The 22,317-nt window shown below is 42.0% G+C and overlaps 1 protein-coding gene across 1 annotated transcript in view; it reads right to left on the bottom strand.

Moving 5' to 3' along the window:
- Window positions 1-22,317, bottom strand: part of TDRD9 (tudor domain containing 9) — a 395,653-nt gene that overhangs the window by 46,387 nt on the left and 326,949 nt on the right. Inside the window, exons 30-34 of the mRNA XM_089657266.1 lie at window positions 20,139-20,209; window positions 19,053-19,162; window positions 5,992-6,088; window positions 370-505; window positions 167-279 (exon numbers count right to left, since the gene is read on the bottom strand). Of these exons, the coding sequence (XP_089513392.1) occupies window positions 167-279; window positions 370-505; window positions 5,992-6,088; window positions 19,053-19,162; window positions 20,139-20,209 (527 nt within the window). The remainder of the gene's footprint in view (window positions 1-166; window positions 280-369; window positions 506-5,991; window positions 6,089-19,052; window positions 19,163-20,138; window positions 20,210-22,317) is intronic.

Raw genomic sequence — 22,317 nt, 5'->3', positions numbered from 1 at the left:
ATTACTGAACTGTCACTGTGCTACAGAATGTACCTCCAGAGCAACTTAATTAGGTTATGACGTGTTAGATAATCTACCATTTTATATGGCTGACAGATCAAAGACCAAACTGTAGTAATATACAAGACAGAAGTGTTTGTTCACTGTGGATGTAAAAGATTCATACCTCAACAGCTGCTCTCGGACATCTTCCTGAAGCCGCCTAGTCCGTTCATTGTTGATGGAGCCACCATAACTGTAGCAAACCAATCTGTTTATAGCAGATCTTATCATATTTATCTGTAATAAAATAAAAAAAACAGGCAGAGGTGAAGCCAATATAGAATTCTAAAGTCAAAAAGCTAAAGAATCATCTGTTCAATCACAAACCTTAAAAAGATCTTCAGCAGTGAAGCGGACATCAAAAGCTAGTTCAATGTCATGTTCTGGCCATACTGCAAGATTTCTATAATGCCAACCCAGACCACAGAGGGCACCTGTGTACTCTCTTCTCATGTCATCAACTCTAGAAAGCAATCAGAATTTGAGATTATAATCTGCATAGAAATATTCCTCCAAACAGTTAGCAGTCACAGATGTAAGGCCCTCTTCAACTGAATAAACTAGTTTTCACACAATTTCAAAAGCCAAAAAAAAAAAAAAAAAGTATCCCCTAAATATGCAAAAATACTATAATCTTCTGCAGGTTATATTATGTCCAAAGCGTAAATACAATGTCTCTCTTTGGCATAGGCGTTGGAAACCTTTCGGCAACAGGTAGGTTGTCAGGTATGGCTTTGATGACCTTCCGACATTATTGTGTTTTATAGCCTCCGACATTACTGTGTATTGTATAGGAATCCTGTCACCATTTGCCTGCTTCTCGATCCAAGCATCAGTATTCCTAGCGATGCAAGAAGATGTAAAGGCTGGGGCTATAGTAGCTGCATTGGCCTCCAACGATCTACGCAACAGGCTCTCAGACCTACGGTCCACCTGATCCTTGATGTTACCTAAACCCTCAAAGGACAGGTCAGATTTTTTTTTAGACACTTGTGATAACACAGCGTCTAGCTTGGGAGTCTTGAAGAATTTCTCTTCCTCCTTATCCCCAAAAGGGGTACCGTCATTTTCAGGTTTTAAATTTTTAGGACCTTTCTCTTGGGATCTTTCCATTTTCTCAAGACAATATCTTTGAGAGTTTGGTGTACGGGTAGTACCCTAGTCTGCGGCTTCACCAACCCCCTATACATCTCATCTTGAGCTGAGACCTGCACCGGTGGTTCTTCGATGTCCTCTGAGGCGTAAATAGCCCTTTGGAACCCCCGTATATCATCTGCCGGAAAAAGGTGTCTACCCGGTTTAGATTCCTCGCTAGCCTGACTATCACCTTCCAAATCTTCCTCCTTTTCCAGGGAGCTTTGGTCAGAAAATTTGGCCTCCTCTAGGTCTTCCTCCTCTGTAACCTGAGAGGATGAGGGACCCAAACCCCCCCCCCCACTGCTATCCAACCCCTCCCAAGAGGACCAGGTATCCATCTCTTTGGATGCAAGAGCTGTCTTGAAGGATTGTAAGGTGGCCAACATATCTGTTTGCATCAATAAAAAATCCTTCATCATAACCGCAGAGGTTTCTTTCCCTGACAACTTGTGGATAGATTTGTAGCAGAAGGGTCTGGCAAGGTCTTGTGGAAATTTATCACTGCAATAACCACACCACCTGGAGTACAGGGGCATTAGCCTTAGGTGTCTTGTGGGTGCTCTCTAGCACAGTTCCACATGGCTCTAGGGAGAGCTATAAAAAAAAAAAGGCTCATGTTAAAATGGCATTCCTCCCCCACGAGGTATAACTTTAGTTTTAGTGGGTACCCCCCTCCTGTTCCCCACCAGTTGAGTCAGGCTCACCGCCGTGGTGTTCCCACTCGCTGCAGCCACTGCCTCGCCTTCTATCCTTGGGGCTGAGTCACCTTTGCCGGGATCCCAGAGGTAATTCCTGGATGCTCCTCACCAAACTCATGAGGAAAAAAATGCCAACTTTAAGGCAGCAGTCCCACCCTCGCCGGAAGTCCTGCTGAGAGCGAAGCTTGGTCCACAGCCTCGCTCCCACTTACGGTCCTGTGCCCTAGGTTCTCCTGCCTGCCTTCTGGCAGAACCAGTAGCAGACTCCACTGTGGCCACCATGTGTGATTCAACAAGGCGGCCGGTGATCCCCATACAGACGAAAAGCCACCTTGATGCCAGCCTTTTCCTGGACATGCCTTCCCGGTGCCCCGGAAGAGGCAGACAGGCTCAATCGCCCCTGAAACGCCAGGCACACTTTCCCTGTGCCTGTGAAACTCCAATCAACTGGGACCGCTGGAGTGGGATTTTATGTGATAGATCAACATAAAGTGGCACAAAATTGTTAAGTGGAAAAAAAATTAAAAATGGTTTTGAAAATTTTTTACAAATAAATATCTGAAAAGTGTGGTGTGAATTTGAAGCCTCTGAGTCAAAACCTTGTAGAACCACCTTTCGCTGCAATTAAAGCTGCATGTCTTTTTGAGGGATGTCATTACCAGCTTTGCACATCTAGAGAGTGACGTTTTTGCCTATTCTTCTTGGTAAAATAGCTCAAGCTCTGCCAGATTGGATGGAGAGCGTCTGTGAACAGCAGTTTTCAAGTCTTGGCAAAGATTCTCAATTGAATTTAAGTCTGGACTTTGACTGGGCCATTCTAACACATGAATATGCTTTGAGCTAAACCATACCTTTGTAGCTCTGGCTGTATGTTTAGGGTCTTCCTCCTGGAAGGTGAACCTTCACCCCACTCTCAAGTCTTTTGCAGACCCTAACAGGTGTTCTTCTAAGATTTGGCTCCATCTTCCCATCAACTCTGACCAGCTTCCCTGTCCCTGCTGAAGAAAAGCATCCCCACAACATGATGCTGCCACCACCATGTTGCACAGTGGGGATGGTGTGTTTAGGGTGATGTGCAGTGTTAGTTTTCCACCATACTTAATTTTACTTTTATGCCAAAAAGTTCAATTTTGGTCTCATCTGACAACAGCACTTTCTTCTACATGTTTGCCTTGTCCCCCACATGGTTTTTCGCAAACGGGACTTCTTATGGCTTTCTTCTTGCCACTCTTCCATAAACGCCAGATTTGTGGAGTACACGACTAATGTCCTGTGGACAGATTCTCCCACCTGAGCTGTGGATCTCTGCAGCTCCTCCAGAGTTATCATAGAAAATCTAGAGCTTTCTTTTGGTGGTATTTAATCACCACTTGGGTTTTTTTTCAAAATTTTCAGTCTTTTTTTGTTAATCAAAACATAAAAAACCCATGTTTTTCTTTGTTTCTGTTAAATAATTATTTTTTCATAAATTTAGTCCAAGATGTACTCTGCTACATTTCATTGGTGAAAATAACCCAAATTGGTATTTATTATTTAGTCTGTAGGAAAGTTGAGTTCACAAACTATGGGATATCTGAAAATTGATCAATCCTGAAGTACTGACAGCCAATCTAATTTATTGAGGTCCAAGAATCTCAGAACAGTACAGATATCCCCCAAATGACCCCTTTTTGCAGACAGTCTGCTGTATTTCATAACAGGCATGGCGCGTTTTTGGAGGTTGTAATTTGTCATTTTTAGAATAAATGAAGAAATGAAAATATTTTTTTTTTTTTTACATACTGTCACCAGTGCAGTACAGCATCATCATATAACTGGCATGGCGGTGATCAGGGACACTGACTGGTGAGAGTACGAAAAAAAAAAAGATCTTTTTCAAATTTTTTTTATTATTTTTAATTTATTAATTTTTTTCTCTATTTTTAAGATTTTTTTTCATATTGCACTATGAACAAAGTAGTATAATGTTGCCATAGTAATATTGTACTACTTTAGGGAAGTGATCAGTATTTTTTTTTTTTTTGGTACACATTTTTCTTATAGCAAAAAATGTCTTTGCTATAAGCAAGCATTTACCTGAATGAAATCGATTAATTCAGGCTTTTTTTTTTTATTTCTTATTAGCTGTGATTTTGCCACGGCTAATCACATGACACAGCTGGGCTGTGACTGGCCCAGCTTGTGCATGTGATCACTGTGGCCATTCACAGCTAGACACACTTGTATACAATGGATGGCATGAAAGGAAGCCATCCACTGTATACAACTGTCATGTGACCTGCTGCGATTGGTCACAGCAGGTCACATGGTACTGGCAACGGGGCTGGTACACAGATCTGTCATCCGCCATGTCCGAGGTACACAGCCGGTGAGAGATCGCGCCGCAGCGCGGCCCTGCAAGCATTTGCGTTCCAGACAGGACGCCATATGGCGTGCACACAGAGGGACGAGCTGTTCGCCCGGCCGCCATCTGGGAGGGAAGGATCAGATAGGGCACAACTCCAGAATCTTAACACATGGGAAAGATAAAAAGGACCCAGTGACCTGAGGAAGGGGAATAGATCATAACACACTCAGATGGGGCTCAGGACCCTTCAAGGTGCCTCCAGTCTACACACACACACACACAAACATCTCAAAAAGTTTGCGTGAGAAGGTCTTTCCAACTGTAGGAGCTCTGAAAGATTCAGGGCAGAAGCAGCAGGCTCTTGCTACAAATGCAGGGTAGTACACACTGCATTAATAAGGTTAGAAATAAGTGCTTATGAAATGATGGCAGAAGACGGCAGTGTCTGAAGGTCAGTTTCTTCAGACTGTATCCGAGTCATAGATGGGTGCAGTGACCAGTGGACCGGCCTGTTTTAAGGTCTCGGAAAGGTCAGTGATAGACTATGCTGGGGAACACTACAGCCTCTGTGGTCAGTATCCACGGGGAATTGAGTGAATCTAGTGACAAAGTCCTGTGATGCCGTGGAGGCCCCTTACAACAGGAAAGGAGACATTGCCTCACTTAACGGAAAGGATGTTGCCTCACCTACAGTCTACAAATGATGTGGACATAAAACTACATGGTCACTGGCTTGCCCTCTGTGTCTATGTGCACACACCTTGTGTCCATGTAGCTTTGATACAACTTAGCTCAAAGTACGAGGCGAGTCCTCAGGTACTCACAAACCAAGGCACCTGGTGACTGATGAGGGTCAGATGGCTGAAGGTGACCAGGTCATTGGGGGGTGGACAGTGGAAACCAACTGGAGATTGGAGCTCTATGAAGCGCCTTTTCAAAGTAGAAGCAGTAATGGGATAATGCTTCCTCTATGTTGAATAGCCTGAGAGCACATGTGCAACACTAAAATCATTGGATAATGTCAGAACTCAATCCTTACGCTTTACCACTTCCACAGTAAAGCAGTGGTAGCTGGAACTTTGAAAGGCACCCAATATTGCCAACAACAAGATAGCCATCGGTTGTAAGCCCAAACAGACTTACTCAACAGAATGAGTATTCAGAGTCACAGCAAGTGCTGAAGCAATGTTGTGGGTCTGGAACTGGAAAGCACTACTCGGCTTTTACTAGCATTTGAAGTCTGGAAAACAACACAAGCAGAACCCAATGCTTAAAGGTCAGATTCCAGGCTAGCCCCACATATCCAGTCCAGTAGGCTCCAGTTATGGCACTCCAAAGATGGATAACTGCTATTTACAGACTAAAAGTACTTGATCAGCACTGTAGTGAGAAATTTTGATTGAAGTCAACAAAAGAAGAATTCCAAAAATAATTCAAAGAAAAAAGGCTACAACAATTGGTTCAACTTCTCTCAGCAGAGCTAGAGAAAAGATGTCCCTTCTCCCAGGACACATGTAAAACTGTGGCAGGCGAGGAAGAGGAGGGGCTAGCCTGTGCCACAATTTTTTTTTTGGTCAGCGGCTGATGATTTTATAAGTGACAGTATGGCCAAACAGTATCTAAACTTGTGTGACCCTTAAAAAACTAGAAGGAAAACAAAATTTTGTCATAGCATAACTGTGGAAAGACCTCACCCTTCAAGAGCAGCAGCATGATATAAGAACAGACCTTCGTGCTATTGTATAGTATATCATAAAAAAAACTTACCTTAGCTCAATCATAGGGGCGAACAACATAGTAACAAGTGCTGGCAGTCCTGGAATAGACGGAAGCAAAGATGTTTCCCGCAGAATTAGTACAGAGCCTATGTCAGGAAGAAATAGAGTAAATAAAATGTCTGTAAATAAATGAAAACCATTGCTATAATATAAAACTAAGGCACAACTTTGTTAAATTTGAATAGAGTGGTGAGGGATTAAATCCATTCATGCCTCTATTCCTGTCCGTGTCCCCAGTAGGGAAATTCACTATCTCTAGTTGTCCTGATCACCAATATCACAAGCTACAAAAGTGAGGGTAAACAACATTTTGAATTGCCACAAGAACAGGAATAGAGGGGAAACAATCTCATGTGGACATTTGGTCCTGTGATGACAGTCTAAGGTCTAGCATATATTTGCAGTAAAAATGATCTCCTTCCATCGTGTTATTGTACTGCCCTCCAAATGAAATCCATTCAAATGAATGTGGCTGTGTCACAACTGCATGTACTGCAGGCTTTCAATGGTTTAAGGGTTGGAAGGATGTCCCCTCACTTTATGTTAAATTTACAGCACTATTAGTGAAGGGAAACCTCAATAATAAGACAGAAGGCATAAACAAAGCAGAGTGGTTTTAACCCTCCATTACATTTCAGCCTCCCTTAGGAAAGCTGGGAAAGTAAGGATTTTTGACAAACATATATATGTCGCGCTTTTATTTAAATGTTATAAAGTTAAAATAGCAAAACTGCCATATTACATATGTTATAGATATCATGTAGAGTAGGATGGATGGACTCGTTTCGCATATAGCTTGCCTCTTCAGGATCCACTTGCTTGTACCATCTGTTGATATGACTAATGATAACAAAAAATGCAATACACAAAAGTAACACATTATCAAAATAACATTCCCAAAAACAAATTACATAACGGTCTTGATTTTCTTTCCCCCTCTTGTCCCAGTCTATTCTCTCTTCCCTGGGTCTACAGGGTTGACCATAATATTGTAATCTGTTTTGGGATTGTTATTTTGATACTATGTATTATTGTGTTATGTTTGTTCATTGTATTTATTGTTAGCCATATCAACAGATTGTACAAGCGAGTGGATCCTGAAAAAGCTATATGAAAACCACATCAATCCACCATATTCTACATGGTCTCTTTGACATGCAGTACTGTGCAAAAGATAGAGACAGGTGTAAAGAAATGCTGCAAAGTAAGATTGCTTTCAAAAAAATATATTTCAACTAGATTTATTATTTTACAAAATGCAAAGTGAGCGAATAGAAGTAATATCTAAGTCAATATTTGGTGTGACTATCCTTTGGCTTCAAACCAGCATCACTTGTAGGTACACATAGTGCTTGTGCACACAGTGTTTGAAAGAACTCGGTAGGTAGGTTGTTCCAAACATCTTGGAGAACTAACCACAGATCTTCTGTAGATGTAGACTGCCTCAAATCATTCCATCTCTTCATGTAATCCCAGACAGACTCAATGTTGAGATTAGTGCTCTGTAGGGACAAAGCCATCACTTGCAGGACTCCTTGTTCTTCATTATGCTGAAGTTAGTTTTTAACAACTTCAATACCGGGCACTTTTACCCCGTTCCTGCCCGGGCCAATTTTCAGGTTTCAGCGCTCTCACACTTTGAATGACATATGCGCGGTCATGCAACACTGTAACCAAACTAAAATTTTATCATTTTGTTCACACAACTAGAGCTTTCTTTTAGTGGTATGTAATCACCACTGGGGGTTTTATTATTTGCCAAAATGAAAAATAGACCAAAAAGTTTGAAAAAAAACCCCACATTTTTCTTTGTTTCTGTTGTAAAAGTTCACAAATAAATAAGCGTTCTTCATAAAATACACACACATATATATACAGTTGCAAGAAAAAGTATGTGAACCCCTTGGGATTACGTGGAGTTTTGCATGAATTGGGCATAAAATGTGCTCTGAACGTCATCTAAGTCACAACAATAGAAGAACACAGTCTGCTGAACATAATACTACACAAACATTAGATGTTGCCATGGTTTAATTGCACATAACATGTAAACATTCACAGTGCAGGGAGGAAAAAGTATGTGAGGCCCTAGCTTAATGACTTCTCCCAGAGCTAATTGGAGCCAGGAGTGAGCCAACCTTGACTCCAATCAGTGTGATGATATTGGATGTGTTGCTGACAGCTGTCCTGCCCTTAAAAAACACACACCTGTTTTGGGTTTACTGGTTTCAAGAAGCACTATCTGATGTGAACCATGCCTCGCAGAAAAGAGCTCTCAGAAGACCTACGATTAAGAATTGTTGACTTGCATGAAGCTGGAAAGGGTTACAAAAGTATCTCCAAAAGCCTTGATGTTCATGTGTCCATGGTAAGACAGACTGTCTACAAATGGAGAAAGTTTAGCACTGTTGCTTCTCTCCCTAGGCGCGGTCGTCCTGTAAAAATGACTGCAAGAGCACAGCGCAGAATGCTGCATGAGGTAAAGAAGAATCCCAGAGTGTCAGCTAAAGACCTACAGAAATCTCTGGCACATGCTAACATTTTTGTTGACACATCTACAATAAGGAAAACATTAAACAAGAATGGAGTACATGGGAGGACACCACGGAGGAAGCCATTGCTGTCCAAAAAGAATATTGCAGCACGTTTGAAGTTTGCAAAAGAGCACCTGGATGTTCCACAGCACTACTGGCAAAATATACTGTGGACAGATGAAACCAAGATTGAGTTGTTTGGGAAGAACACACAACACTATGTGTGGAGAAAAAAAGGCACAGCACACCAACATCAAAACCTCATCCCCACTGTAAAACATGGTGGAGGGAGCATCCTGGTTTGGGGCTGCTTTGCTGCCTCAGGGCCTGGACGGATTGTTGTCATTGATGGGAAAATGAATTCCAGAGTTTATCAAGACATTTTTCAGGAAAACGTACGACCATCTGTCCACCAACTGAAGCTCCGCAGAGGATGGGTGATGCAACAGGACAATGACCCAAAGCATACAAGTAATTCAACAAAACAATGGCTGCACCAACCGATTGAAATGCTGTGGCATGACCTTAAGAGAATGATTCACACCAGACATCCCAAGAATATTGCTACACTGAAACAGTTTTGTGAAAAGGAGTGGTCCAAAATTACTCCAGATCGTTGTGCAGGTCTGATCTGCAACTACAGGAAACGTTTGGTTGAGGTTATTGCTGCCAAAGCAGGGTCAACCAGTTAATAAGTCCAAAGGTTCACATACTTTTTCCTCCCTGCACTGTGAATGTTTACATGTTATGTGCAATTAAACCATGGCAACATCTAATGTTTGTGTAGTATTATGTTCAGCAGACTGTGTTCTTCTATTGTTGTGACTTAGATGACGTTCAGAGCACATTTTATGCCCAATTCATGCAAAACTCCACGTAATCCCAAGGGGTTCACATACTTTTTCTTGCAACTGTATATACACATATACATACACACACACACACACATATACACAATTTTTTTGCCTAATAGAGATTTTTTCTATTTTATGGTGTCAAATTGAGATGTGATCCATTTGCATCTATTATAGTAAATGGCACATAGCAGTTTTTAGATTGCCCTATTTATTCCATTATTAATGGTCAGATATAGGTGCCAATATTTATATACTTGGTAGTCTAGTGGTATAAATGTAATGAGGCTTATACATTAAGAATATTATAATTATCCACAGATAATTTTTGTCCAGAGTTGGGGTTTTGGCTCTTTAAACATGGCCACAGGTCTTCAATAAAATGACCGTGGGTGTTCCCTATAGTTAGATCTAGGTGTTAGCCTCTTAGAGTTTAACAAGCAGACTGTATAAAAGGAAGGGCTTGTAACCACGCCTATTGTTCCAGGAGAAGTCACATGGGATGTGACGCAACGCGGTGGACATGTGGTGACGTCACTTCCAGCAGAGGCGCCATCTTTGTACACCCAGAGGAGTACACCCAGCAATATACATGAGGCTCTGTAAGCTTGATTTTAAACATGCAAATGTGAGTGTGCTACTTGCTGGTTTACTTTTGTGGTATTAAACATACAGTATTACACTATGGGAGTTTCTTCTTGTTTTCAATCCATATATGAGTTAGCGGAGTTTAGCATCCTACCGCTGTGAGAAGCGTGAATATCTGGATAGGTCATTCTCAGTGTTGCATGTAAAGGGGGATACCACCATTACTGCTTAACCTGAATCATTGATGTGGATGGGTCATATTAACCGCATGCCGCCCAGCCACTGTAGATATACGGCGGCAGGGCGGCACTCGCAGGCAAAACCACGTTTTAAAACGTGTGTTTTGCAAACAAATAGGGGGCGCAAGCGAGGCGCGCCGCCGCCCTATCTGTCCCGCCGATCACCGCCGCAGATGTGAGTCACTGGGTCACAGCCGGTCCTTAGCGGCTATGTTCTGGCGATCGGCGGCAAACAGTGACAGACAGCACAGCTGCAGTAGCTGTGCTGTCTGTCACTTCCCTGTCAGCTCGAGGATGAGCTGATTGAGAAAGAACAGTTTCTCTTTCTCGATCAGCCTTGTCCCGTGCAGCACACACCCCCGCCCCCAAGTAAAACACTCCCCTCACTCCTATAACCCTTTCCTGCAAAATAAAGTTAACCCCTTCCTCCCCATTGCCATTAGTACAGTGTCAGTTTTTTTTTCTTTTGCACTGATCACTGTATTAGTGTTTTTGGGGATGTCAGTGACCCCAAGTCAGTACCCCCCAATGTCAGAATGTCCGCCGCAGTCCCGCCATAAGTCGCTGGTCGCTGCCATAAGTCCCTGATCGCCGCCATAATTCGCTGATCGCCGCCATTATTAGTATAAAAAAAAAAAACTAAAAATCCCAGTATCTTTCCCGCCATTTGTAAACGCTATAACTTTCACGTAAACCAATTAATTTACACGTATTGGGTTTTTTTTTTAGCAAAGACATGTCGCAGAATGCATTTTGGCAGAAATTTATGACTAAATTTGATTTTTGCATTTTTTTTTACTGGACATGTTTTATAGCAAAAAGTCCAAAATATTGTTTTTTTTTTCCTCAAAATTGTCAGCCTTTTTTTTTTATAGCGCAAAAAATAAAAACTGCACAGGCAATCAAATACCACCGAAAGAAAGCTCAATTTGTGGGTGAAAAAAAGGATGTAAATTTCATTTATGTACCGTATTGCATGACTGCACAATTGTCCGTTAAACTAGCGCAGCGCTGTATAGCAGAAAAATGGCGTAAATTGCAGTATTTATACCATAGTTTGTAAACGCTATAACTTTCACACAAAGCAATCAAATATACACTTATTGGGTTTTTTTTACCAAAAACATGTAGCAGAATACATTTTGGCCTAAATTTATAACCAAGTTTGAGTTTACTATATATTTTTTATAGCTGAAAGTAAAAAATATTGTTTTTCTTCAAAATTTTTGGCCTTTTTTTGTTTATAGCGTGAAAAATAAAAAGCGCACAGGTGATCAAATTACACCGAAAGAAAGCTCTATTTGTGTGAAAAAAAGGGTGTAAATTTCGTTTGGGTGCAGCATTGCATGACCGCGCAATTATCAGTTGAAATAGTGCAGCGCTGAGTAGCAAAAAGAGGCCTGGTCATTAAGGAGGGTAAATCCTCTGGAGCTGAAGTGGTTAATATACCTGGCAATTTGAAGGCTCATTCGCCCTTTGGGTCGCTGCAATAAGGTGAGGGGGCAATCCAGTCGTTGGAGGATCCCAATTTTTTCACTCATATCACCTTCATCACCAATATATGTGGTTCACTCGTTTGAAGAGTGCACAAGGGGACTTTTTCGCCATTATATATGAATGATTTAGTGGCACAATTTTCAGCAAGTCAAGGTTTTCTTTCACGATCTGTTATGGTGTTGTAACACTGTTTTCAGGTTAACAGGTTTTATTCTGATCGTATCACTTTAGTGCATTTACATTTGTTGTGAGTTATTTTTTACACAGCGCTTTTTATTGAGGCACAATTTATGCCATTCATCTATCACTTCACTCGTGACCCAAGTCACGTTTTTCCCATTTTTGGGGACGCAGGTTTAGTTTTCACTCATTTATGTCAGGTGATTTTTTTTTCTTGTCTACACACGAATGTTTATTGGTCTAAGTATCACGTTATTATTTATGTCTATATGCATAAGATTATTGGTTTATTGTATATATTTATGGGTTGTATTTAGTGTATTTAGATACCATTTAGGGAGCGCAACACCATTTTTTTCAGTGCTCAGATCATTGCTGCTACTTCTAATAAATCAATGTGACAGAAAAAAAAACAAAAAAAAAAAAACCTTAATGTGGTTCAGTAGCGCAAAATATCATATAGTAAATAAAACAATATAACTAAATATCTAAATATAACTTTTGATGTGAAAAAGTCCTAAATAAAGTCCCACAAAAATCTTCAAGTTCTCCAAAAGGGATCAACACGTGTACAAAATAAATGTCCCCCCTTTTGGGTGTACACTCACCAAATGAATTTGAGGAAATCGAAGTGACAAAACGAATCAGTGGGGGACTGTGCGGCAATCGGAAGTGATGAAAGAGGAACTGGAAGTGAGGTGATTGGCGCCATTTTGTGTTACTCGGCGGTGGTGAGAGCACTGCAGGGCTTCACATGGTTCGGTTTCACTATCTGCAGCATGCTTGAGCTTGTTATTCTTGTAAGTGGCCATCTATTTGGGCCAATAAAGAAGGCAATTTTGTACTGCACCATTTGGGTTTCTCTTTTGTGTTTTTTCCCTTACATGACCATTTGGGAGGTGATTACAGAGGAGGAAGAAGGGTGGTTGTTACCATTTTCAATGCCTGTAAATTCATTACCAACCAATCCATGGAATGATACCTCTGCATCCTGAAGAGAGTGACAACTTAGTGTATGGGAGATGGTGATTGTTTTCTTTAAGCAATTTGGCCAACCATGAAAGTGGGGGACAAATTAATTTGGTGATTGTACACCTGAAATGGGGGACATTTATTTTTTACACGTGGTGATCCTTTTTGGAGAACTTGAAGAATTTTGTGGGACTTTATTTAGGACTTTTTCACATCAAAAGTTATATTTTGATATTTAGTTCTATTGTTTTATTTACTATATATTTTGCGCTACTGAATCACATTAAGTTTTTTTTTTTTTTGTCATTTTACTGTAGGCTGGGAGGGAAGGGGTTAAAGTGGAAGTAAAGTCCACTTCTGAACTTGTATCTACAGATAAGCCTATAAAAAGGCTTACCTGTAAGTATAGTGTTTATCTCCTAAACTTACACCGTTTAGGAGATATTCATGTAACATGCAGCCAGTGACATTACTGGCACAAGGGCCGGTATATCGTGCGAGACCTTCAGAGCTTCGTGCCGTAGCCAAGGGCTCCCACACGCATGCACGGGAGTGACATCATCATGGCCCCAGCCATTCATTTGGCCGGAGCCGGTGAACCCAGAAGAAGGACTGGGTGAATATGGCAACGTGGAGAGCCATGACAGCGCTGTGCTGAAGGGCTCTGTGTAAAAGGTAAGTCTGTCATAATGTACTAGTACGTGGTTCATACAAGTACATTATGACCTAAATCTGCGGGGGCCCATTTTTTTTTCCTTGCAGTGTACTACCGTTTTAATGACATTGGCTGTATGTTTAAGGTCATAGTCCTGCTGCAGAATAAACTTAGGGCCAATCAAACGCCTCACTGATGGTATTGCAAGATGGGCAAGTACCTGCCTGTATTTCTAAGCTTTGATGGGTTTGGGATTGGATTATGCTGTCAAAGCTGCATGGACAAAAAAAAAAGGCAGGCTTCCCCACCCAAGCATAACCCCAGCACAGTACAACCTTAGTTTTGTACACAGCAATGAGGAATCATATAAAGAGGGAAGGGATCCCTGTATCCTGTGATGTATCCCAAGAAAAGGTTTTTAACAACAAACCAAACATATTTATTTTTTTCATTATACCTCACAGAACAGGGTTTTTTCAAAACCATAGCGACTGGGATGTCCCAAAGCACTAAATATGAGGGGTGAGCAACACAGAAACAATTTGTAAAAAGCGCAAAACAAAAAAAAACAAGTAAAAACCACAGAACAGGGTAAAACACCGCTACAGAGTTGCAGAGTCCTGCAGGGACCTCCCAAGACTGGCACCTGGAGAAGCAAGAACATCCATCTACTTAATAAATGTGTGAAGAGCGGACCGGGTAGCAGCCTTACAAAATTGAACAGCTGAATCTTGATGCTGACTTGCCCACGAAGCACTGACACTCCTGCAGACAACATGCAAGAACCGAACAACCATCTCTTTAGGGAGTTTAGGATTAGGACAGAAATATGGCAACACAATATACTGGTTCAGGTGGAAGACAACACCACATTTGTCCACATAACATCTAAAAACCATAACCTTATCCACCAGGACCATCCATGTCTTGTTTAGGAAGGAAATAGCCCCTCCCACTCCCAGAAAGTCTCAGTTTATAGCAAACATTAGGGAGATCACACAGAACAGATGAGAGGGACCTTAGAACTGTACTCGAAGAAAAAGATTTCAAAGGCAAGTCAAAAAATCTAATTTTCTTCATTGTACAATTGTACAGTACAGAGCAAAAGACTTAAAGGTGAAATATGCCAAAGCTTTTCTAACACTGTGGGTTACAGGAGTGCACTTAGTTCTTTACTCCTGTGACCCAGATTCAGCCAACAGTCGGCTAAAGTCCACTGCTGGCTGACATCACAGGGCCGGTCCAATCTCTGCAGAGATCCCGAAAATAATGTTGAGATCTGTCTATATTCCTGACCGGCAGCTGGCTTAGCCTCTCAGTGCCCCCTAAGAGCATGAGGCAGTCGCTACAACCCCTCTACAGTCCAGTGCTCCAGTGAGCGCTGGAGGGGCAGAGCAAAGAGCAGTGAATGACAGTCACTGCTCTCCTCTCTGCCCAGGCCAGAACCGAGAACTGAGCGATCAGTGGTCTTTGATTACTCAGTTCTGGGTGTAGAGCAGGCTGGGAACGATACTGCAGCCATCTAGGCGAGTATGCAAGTTTGTTGTTTTACATTCCCGCACTTCTATTTTAACAAAGGGATGTCCAAAGAGTTGGGGAACACAGCAAACATTAATAGGCCCACTTAGCAATGGGACAAGAAGTGTTCAAAATTCTCAGAGTTCAAATTTAAGAAAAAAAGAATAGCAGCGGACAAACTGGAAAAGCACATACAACATCCAGACAACTGAGAGAATTCTCTAGAGCAGGGGTGTCAAACTGGCGGCCCTCCAGCTGTTGCGAAACTACAAGTCCCATCATGCCTCTGCCTTTGGGAGACATGCTTGTAACTGTCAATCTTGCAATGCCTCAAGGGACTTGTAGTTTGCCAACAGCTGGAGGGCCGCCAGTTTGACATCTGTGCTCTAGAGGATGTACAGTAGCAGGACAGACAGAAAGCAGAACAAACTCCTGGTTAAGGTAAAGGAAAAAATATTCGGAAGAAAAGAGGTCTTTGTCCTTAATGAGGAACGAGAAAAGTTTCCTTACTAGTCAAGTCCTCCAACTTGGAATTCTCCATGCAAAAGTGATGGTGGTAAGAAAGCAAGCACACAAGGAAAGACAAGGTAGTGATCCATAGAGTCCCTGGGGAAAACACAGGAACAAAAATTGCACACAACATCCTGTACAAAAGGGCCCCCCAGAGTGAGGTGCAAACAGTCTCCAAAATGAACCCCGAAGGCAGAGATTAGCCCCTAAAGCTACCGAAGGTCTGATGTTGATCTAAACCAGACTGAAGACAATTTGTCCCAAAAAGAACAGCTGTGGAAAAAATCACCTGCTTTACACATCTGAGACAAGCATGGTGGTGGGCAAGGCTGGAAAAGAATTCATGACTGGGTCAGAAGCAGATCTGCTAATTTGTAATATGCAAGACATGAGATTTCTCCCAGATGGTCAATGAAAGTAACTGCCATGGCTGAAATCCAATATACGACCAAAGCATCCATGGCCATAACCCAAGGTAGATTAAACTGTGTCAGAGTAGTATGAAGGTCTTCAAATGCAATTGAGCCAGAGACCGAAATCTCCATCTGTGGCTTTAGAACACAATTCTGCGATTCCATTGTCCGAAAAGCTTGGGATAAGTTGTAGGATGAGGATTTCAAAAGCCTTAGGAAGGCCCTGTACTACTGACCTAAAAGATTCCAGGTCTAAGGGTTATTCCCCTTGACCAGTGGTCACTAAATGAAGAACCGCGGTCCGAAATCAGATCGAATGACAGTCCTGTGCAGACCACTGCCATGGCTGGTGTCTCTCTTTCTACAGATCGGGAATCTTTTCATATTAACAAGCTGGGTAATCCCCTGCTTGTTATAACAATTTGGGCAGCTCTCACCCCCCAGTTCCGATCTACAGTTCCTCCAACCCCCGCCAGCTGTAAGAATGACATCCATGACAGACTGAAGGTTCGGGAGAGGACACCAGTGCCTCTGCCCTGCCAAAGATACCAGAGGACTGTGCAGGGGGAGGCTTGAATTAAGGCTCCATGCACACTGGGTGTTTTGATCATGCTGGTAACGTTAGCTGTGTAAATTCATGTTAAAGCTTATTTTTACCGTTTTTGCATTAGCATTTAGCAGGGTTTTCCCGCATTTGCGATTTTTAGCAGGTTTTATTACGCCCAAAAAAATAACACTGGTTTGCGGCGGTTTTTAGCATTAGAGCATTTATACAGCTAGCAAACTCCTCTAGAGACCCACTAGTCCTGGGTTTTTTTCCAGCCAAAAAAAACGTTGATTACAATCTATGTGTGCATGGACACATAGGATAACATGCTGGGGGGTTTACTAGCTGAAGAAAAAATGTCAAAAGCCAAAAACAGCCGCTGTAAAAACATCCAGTGTGCATGAGGACTAAAATGGGCTCTGTGTTGTGTTAGGAGCACTGTGCTAAGGGGAACTACGATATAAAAGGCACTACAATGTAAAGGAGGGCAGTGATATGAACGGGAACTGAGGACACTGTGCAACTGCTTTAAAGAGGGACTGTGATGTTAAGGGGTCTACAATGTGAAAGGTACCCTGAAGATAATGTACAGGGGAACCATGATGCGTTACAGTGCTCAGATTTGAACCTCTACTGGAAGGAAATTTTTCTGACAAAATCCGTAAATTTAAATTTAAGACCCTTGCCCTAGACCAAACCCCCCACCCCAGGTAAAAATCATCTTAAGGGCTAGGGTATGCTTTCACGAGTCTTAGATGAACAAACGTTGTGGGTAGGAACAGGTACAGACTTTGTAGGAGAGGGATAGGCAGAAGTTGAAGAAAGATATCCACATACTGTGCTAGTCTACTGGTAATGCCATCCATACTAGCTATTATTGGTCTTCCTGGAGGACAGCTGGAATCTTTGTGGACCTTAAGAATACGATAAAAGTATGCGGTCTCTAAAAAGTTATTGACGAAAAATCATTTGACTTATTTATAATTTCTTCCAACAGAGTTCCAAACCGCATTTGTTTCCAGCCCTCTCCTACTGCATATCACTGCAAATCCCTAAACTTCAGTGTCTTCACTCTCCCCCTGCAAGTCATAGTCCCCACTTCACATTATTTTCAACAGTTCTCAACCCACTTTCAAATCACCACCCACACTACTGTCCTCTGCCCCCTTTACATCTCTCCCTACAGAACTGTCCTTTGCCCCTTCACATCCCCCCACAACACTGCTCCCCCCCTTTACATCTCCCCTCCACAGCCTTGCTCCACCTCACATCACAAATCTCCCCTAACAGAAGTATCCTGTGCCCTCTACCCACCCCAACAGCACTGCTCCCCCCTTTACAGCACTGCCCCCTTTACATCAACTCCCTCCCACCACCTGAACACAGCACTGGCCTTCTTCACATTTTGCCCTGCCTTTACATCACACACACAGCCAGAGTAGTGTCCCCGGTAGCCCTTCACTCTCCTACCTTAGAGCAGAGAGCAGGAGGGAGAGCATTTCTGGATCTGGTGTGGGAAGCACAACACATCATTGAACAGAGCCACTTCTTTCCCCCCATCCTCTGACGCTGTTGTAACAAGAGCGGGCAGCAGGAGACAGAACATTTCTGGAGCGAGTGTGGAATAACAGCACAGTATTGAACAGAGCACAGGAGCTGTCATAACATTTCTGGATCGGACGCGGCAAGCATAGCACAGCCTTGAATAGAGCTTGGGAGCTGCCAGGGTTACCTTTTTGTATTAACCAGCAGGTGATTGGCCCTGCTTCCAATCAGCCACTGGTTAACTTAAAAGTTAACCCTGGCAGCTCCACCATTCTATTCAATGCTGTGCGTTCCCGCATCCGATCCAGAAATGTTATGACAGCTCCTGCGTTCTGTTCAATACTGTGCTGTTATTCCATACTCGCTGCAGAAATGTTCTGTCTCCTGCTGTCCATTCTGTTGTTAGAACTGCAGTGGAGGATGGGGGGGAGAAGCGGCTCCTAAATGGTGTGATTGGGTCTGAATGAAACAGTGGCTAGGTCTGCATCTGGACCGCGGTCTGCCATTTAGTGATGCCTGCTATATAGTGACCACCACTAACTGACCATGCACTCCATTCTGATAAGTCTGAAAGCCTTAACTGAATGGTGAATGTCTAACTGCACAGCAGCATTATAACTTGGAAAGGAGTGGCAGCATGGTCAGCCTGTCAAGGGCTATACTGTACCAATACTGTCCAACACTTGATGCAATATGACCATAGAGGATAGGTGAGATGACTTTATAATGAACTTCCATCTTCACGGTTTGATCACAGGCAGGGAGAGGTTCTGGAGGAGGCTGCATTGCTAAACAGTGGCATACTGTAATTTATTTTCCAGAATTGCACTGTGCTCTCTGGCTGGAGTGGGCTGATCACAAGACTGGATGAACAAAACATCAAATACTTTGCCAGGCAAGACTTCAAACAAAAGTATTTCAACTGTACTTTTAAATATGATGTAACTATTACTGCTCTAAAAACAAAAATTATGGCAAAATTAAGGTGATCTAAATACCGGTTGCATTTACGGAAAGGGATGCAGCAATAAACATTCTTTGATGAGATTCCTCTGGAGCATCATTAAGCAATACAGAGTTGATACTGTCTCTCTCAATCCAAACAGATCTAAAAAGGTATAAAAACACACTTATTACTGATAATTCCCAACAAAACTCAAACAGAACAGCCAGGAGTGTCACAGTGAAACACATCCAGAATTCACCCCACTATCCAATGCTAAAGAGGCTCCCAGTTTACATGTTTTAACACCTCTAAATATACACATTATGCCTTGCCAATTTTCTCTTGCTTACAATGTACCTCTTTGGGTATATAACTGGCTCAACCAATACAAAAATAGCAATGATTGAAAATACAAAACACAAGGTTCCAATTTTTATTGTGTAGATAAGTTGAATTTTTCAACCATCCCACATGGAATGAGCTCTATCTATGGATGTAGCTTGCACAGAATAAGTATGCATTAACATGCAAAAAAAAAACCCCCAAAACAAAACAGCCCAGCAACATACTGAAAAAAAAGTGTATACATTTCAATTAGGTATATATGGTTGGTAACAGACAGGACCCCAGTTTTAAGTAACCCCTGTAAAATGCCTGGAAAGTCCATGTGACCTACTACTGTAGTTCTTCTGCAGCATATACTGCAATCAATGAGCTGCTCTTATAGCGGTATTATGAGAATTGACAGATTTCAGATTGTATTTCACAGCAGGTCACCGCTGACCTCTGGGATTCACTTCAGTCTACACACTGAAAAAATTAAGTCTGCCCCTTCTCTGTTGTGATAGTACATATAATTCACCGCCGACAGCTATTCAGGTTATATTCCAAATGTAAACAGCTGTTAAAAAAAAAAGCAGGCAATGAGTGCAGCACAGGTCTTTGGCACAAGCTAAATCACAGCAATACTCTGAGAACACAATAACTGTAGGAAAGACACAACCAATGCATAGACTACATTTAAAAACTGAAGTGCTAAAGTGTTTTACATGACAAATAAGCAAGAGAAAGATTAAAAGAAAAAAAAAATAGGTCAAAATCATCTCTATATAGTGTAAATATTTGCTGTATGTTTTACCTGAACTTGGAAACTTTTATCATGCTGTGAAAAAGGATTTTATAGGGATGGTGTGGTCCATAAAGGATTGTCTAGACACAAATGTACATTAAGATTAGTGCAAGAGGAAAAAAAAAAAAAACACACATTTAACATCTCAACTGGCTAAGAACAGAGGACTGCTCTACATAAGTGAAGAAATGAAAACTTGACCTTCTTGTAAAATACATATCCGAGTACAATTCAGAACACAAGCAGAGTATTCTAACGAGTTATAGGTGTGCACCTTTAGGTGATTGGACATTGGCAAAGCTTTAGAAGACACGTTCTCTTAGCACCCCCCTATAACCCTACCCCACTCTGGGAGTCCTCAGTTTTATAGCAAGCCACAGAGTAGATCATGGAATGGAATGGAGGGTGCCCTGTGTCCTGTACTGATCTTAAAGATATAGAATTTAAAAGGTACTTCAAAATTTCTCTTAACTGTACAGTACAGGACACAGGCAGAAGTATTCAAACACCATATTACATCTCTAAGTAATGAAAAGGGAGGGTGGGAAAGAATGAAGCAAACTGAACTGTGCCAACAGGCCCAACAAGGGTCAGAAGACCCAATCTCATAAAAACCACTGCAAGAACCTTGTGGCCAAAAGCAGAAGATTAGACTTCATCTAGCAAAACTTTGAAAAGTATGAAAAGAGGACCAGGTGGTGGCCTTACACAATTGGGATACAGAGTCTCTGGTCCCCGTTGAGTGAGGAATTCAAGTCCCTGGACTGCTACACCGGCTGCATGGACACTGACATCTTATCACCCATGGAGGCAAGTAAAGTGGGGACAGGGGGTTTGTGTTGAGTGTTAGTTCCCCTTTTCTGAAAAGGTGAACACTTTAAAGCCCCAAACTATTATTTTCTGAAAGCAGAGATTCCAAGGAACTTCAGCAGTCCTAGGTTCTCTGAAGTAATGCACTGCCACCACTGTGGGCACCGCCGGAGGGGGGCATACCTTGAGAGCCCCATGGAATAGATTGCTTAAATCACTTTTGTTTCAATATGTTTATGGGTTTTGAGGATGAACATAGCAAATCAAAAGCAAGCATCTGAATTGACCACACGGGCTAAAAGAGTAATCATAAAAGGCTGATCAATAGGGGGTTACAGTCATAGAAACCAAAATAAAAAACTCTGAATCATTGGGATGATACCAACAAGTTGAAAATGCAAAAAAGTCATGTCCCTAGAATCTACTTGCAGTCACTGAAGGGGAGGTTCTTCTCCTGCAACCAACCCTGTAGGGCGATAACCACTTGAGCAAGAACAGAGATGAACTCGAAAGAAAAAGTAGGGAATAAGAAAAAAAAGAGGATCATAGGCAAGAGAAAGGGGGAGGGAAGAGCAGGAGGTAACTCAGAAGCCCTGATGGGAGCAGTCAGAGAAAGCCCAAACAGGTTGGTTTGAGTGAGGGTGACTCATATGAGATCCCCAGTTCCCAGACCTTGAGAAATTTGGCATGTGAATCACTCATAATACTGGACCATTTGCTTGTGAAGCATCATTACGGGCATACGTATCTTCAAACCCTAGAGGGATACGTGCTGGGTGTTCCAGGATTGAGGTAAGGTCTGTTTAACTGAAATAAAAAGATGCAGTTAGGTATATATATATTTGGACACAGGCACATTTTTCAGACTTTTGTTGGCTTTGTATGCCACAAGAATAATTTAAAACAAAACAATCCAAATGAATTTGAAGTGCAGACTTTCAGCTTTAATTCAAGGGGTTGACCATAAATATCAAGTACAAATTTTAGGAACTGCAACCATTTTTACACACAATCCCTCCATTTTCAGGGGCTCAAAAATTATTGGACAAATGAATATAATCATAAACAAAATGTTCATTTTGAATATTTTGTTGAGAATTCTTTACTGGCAATGACTGCCTGAAGTCTGGAACCCATGGACCTTACCAAAGACTGGGCTTCCTCCTTTCTGATGCTTTGCCAGGCTCTAACTGCACCGGTCAACAGTTCTTTGTTTGTGGGTCTTTCTGCCATTAGTTTTGCCTTCAGCAAGTGAAATGCATGCTCAAATGGGTTCAGATCAGGTGACTGACTCGGCCATTGCAGAATATTCCACTTCTGTCCCTTCAAAAGCTTCTGGGTTGCTTTTGCAGTGTGTTTTGGATCATTGTCCATCTGT

This window comes from Staurois parvus, unplaced genomic scaffold, assembly GCF_062004578.1.
Source record: "Staurois parvus isolate SC_StPar_1 unplaced genomic scaffold, SC_StPar_1.0 ptg000978l, whole genome shotgun sequence".
NCBI lineage: Eukaryota > Metazoa > Chordata > Amphibia > Anura > Ranidae > Staurois > Staurois parvus.
The sequence above is the reverse complement of the archived record's forward strand: the minus strand, read 5'-3'. Positions and strand labels throughout refer to the sequence as shown.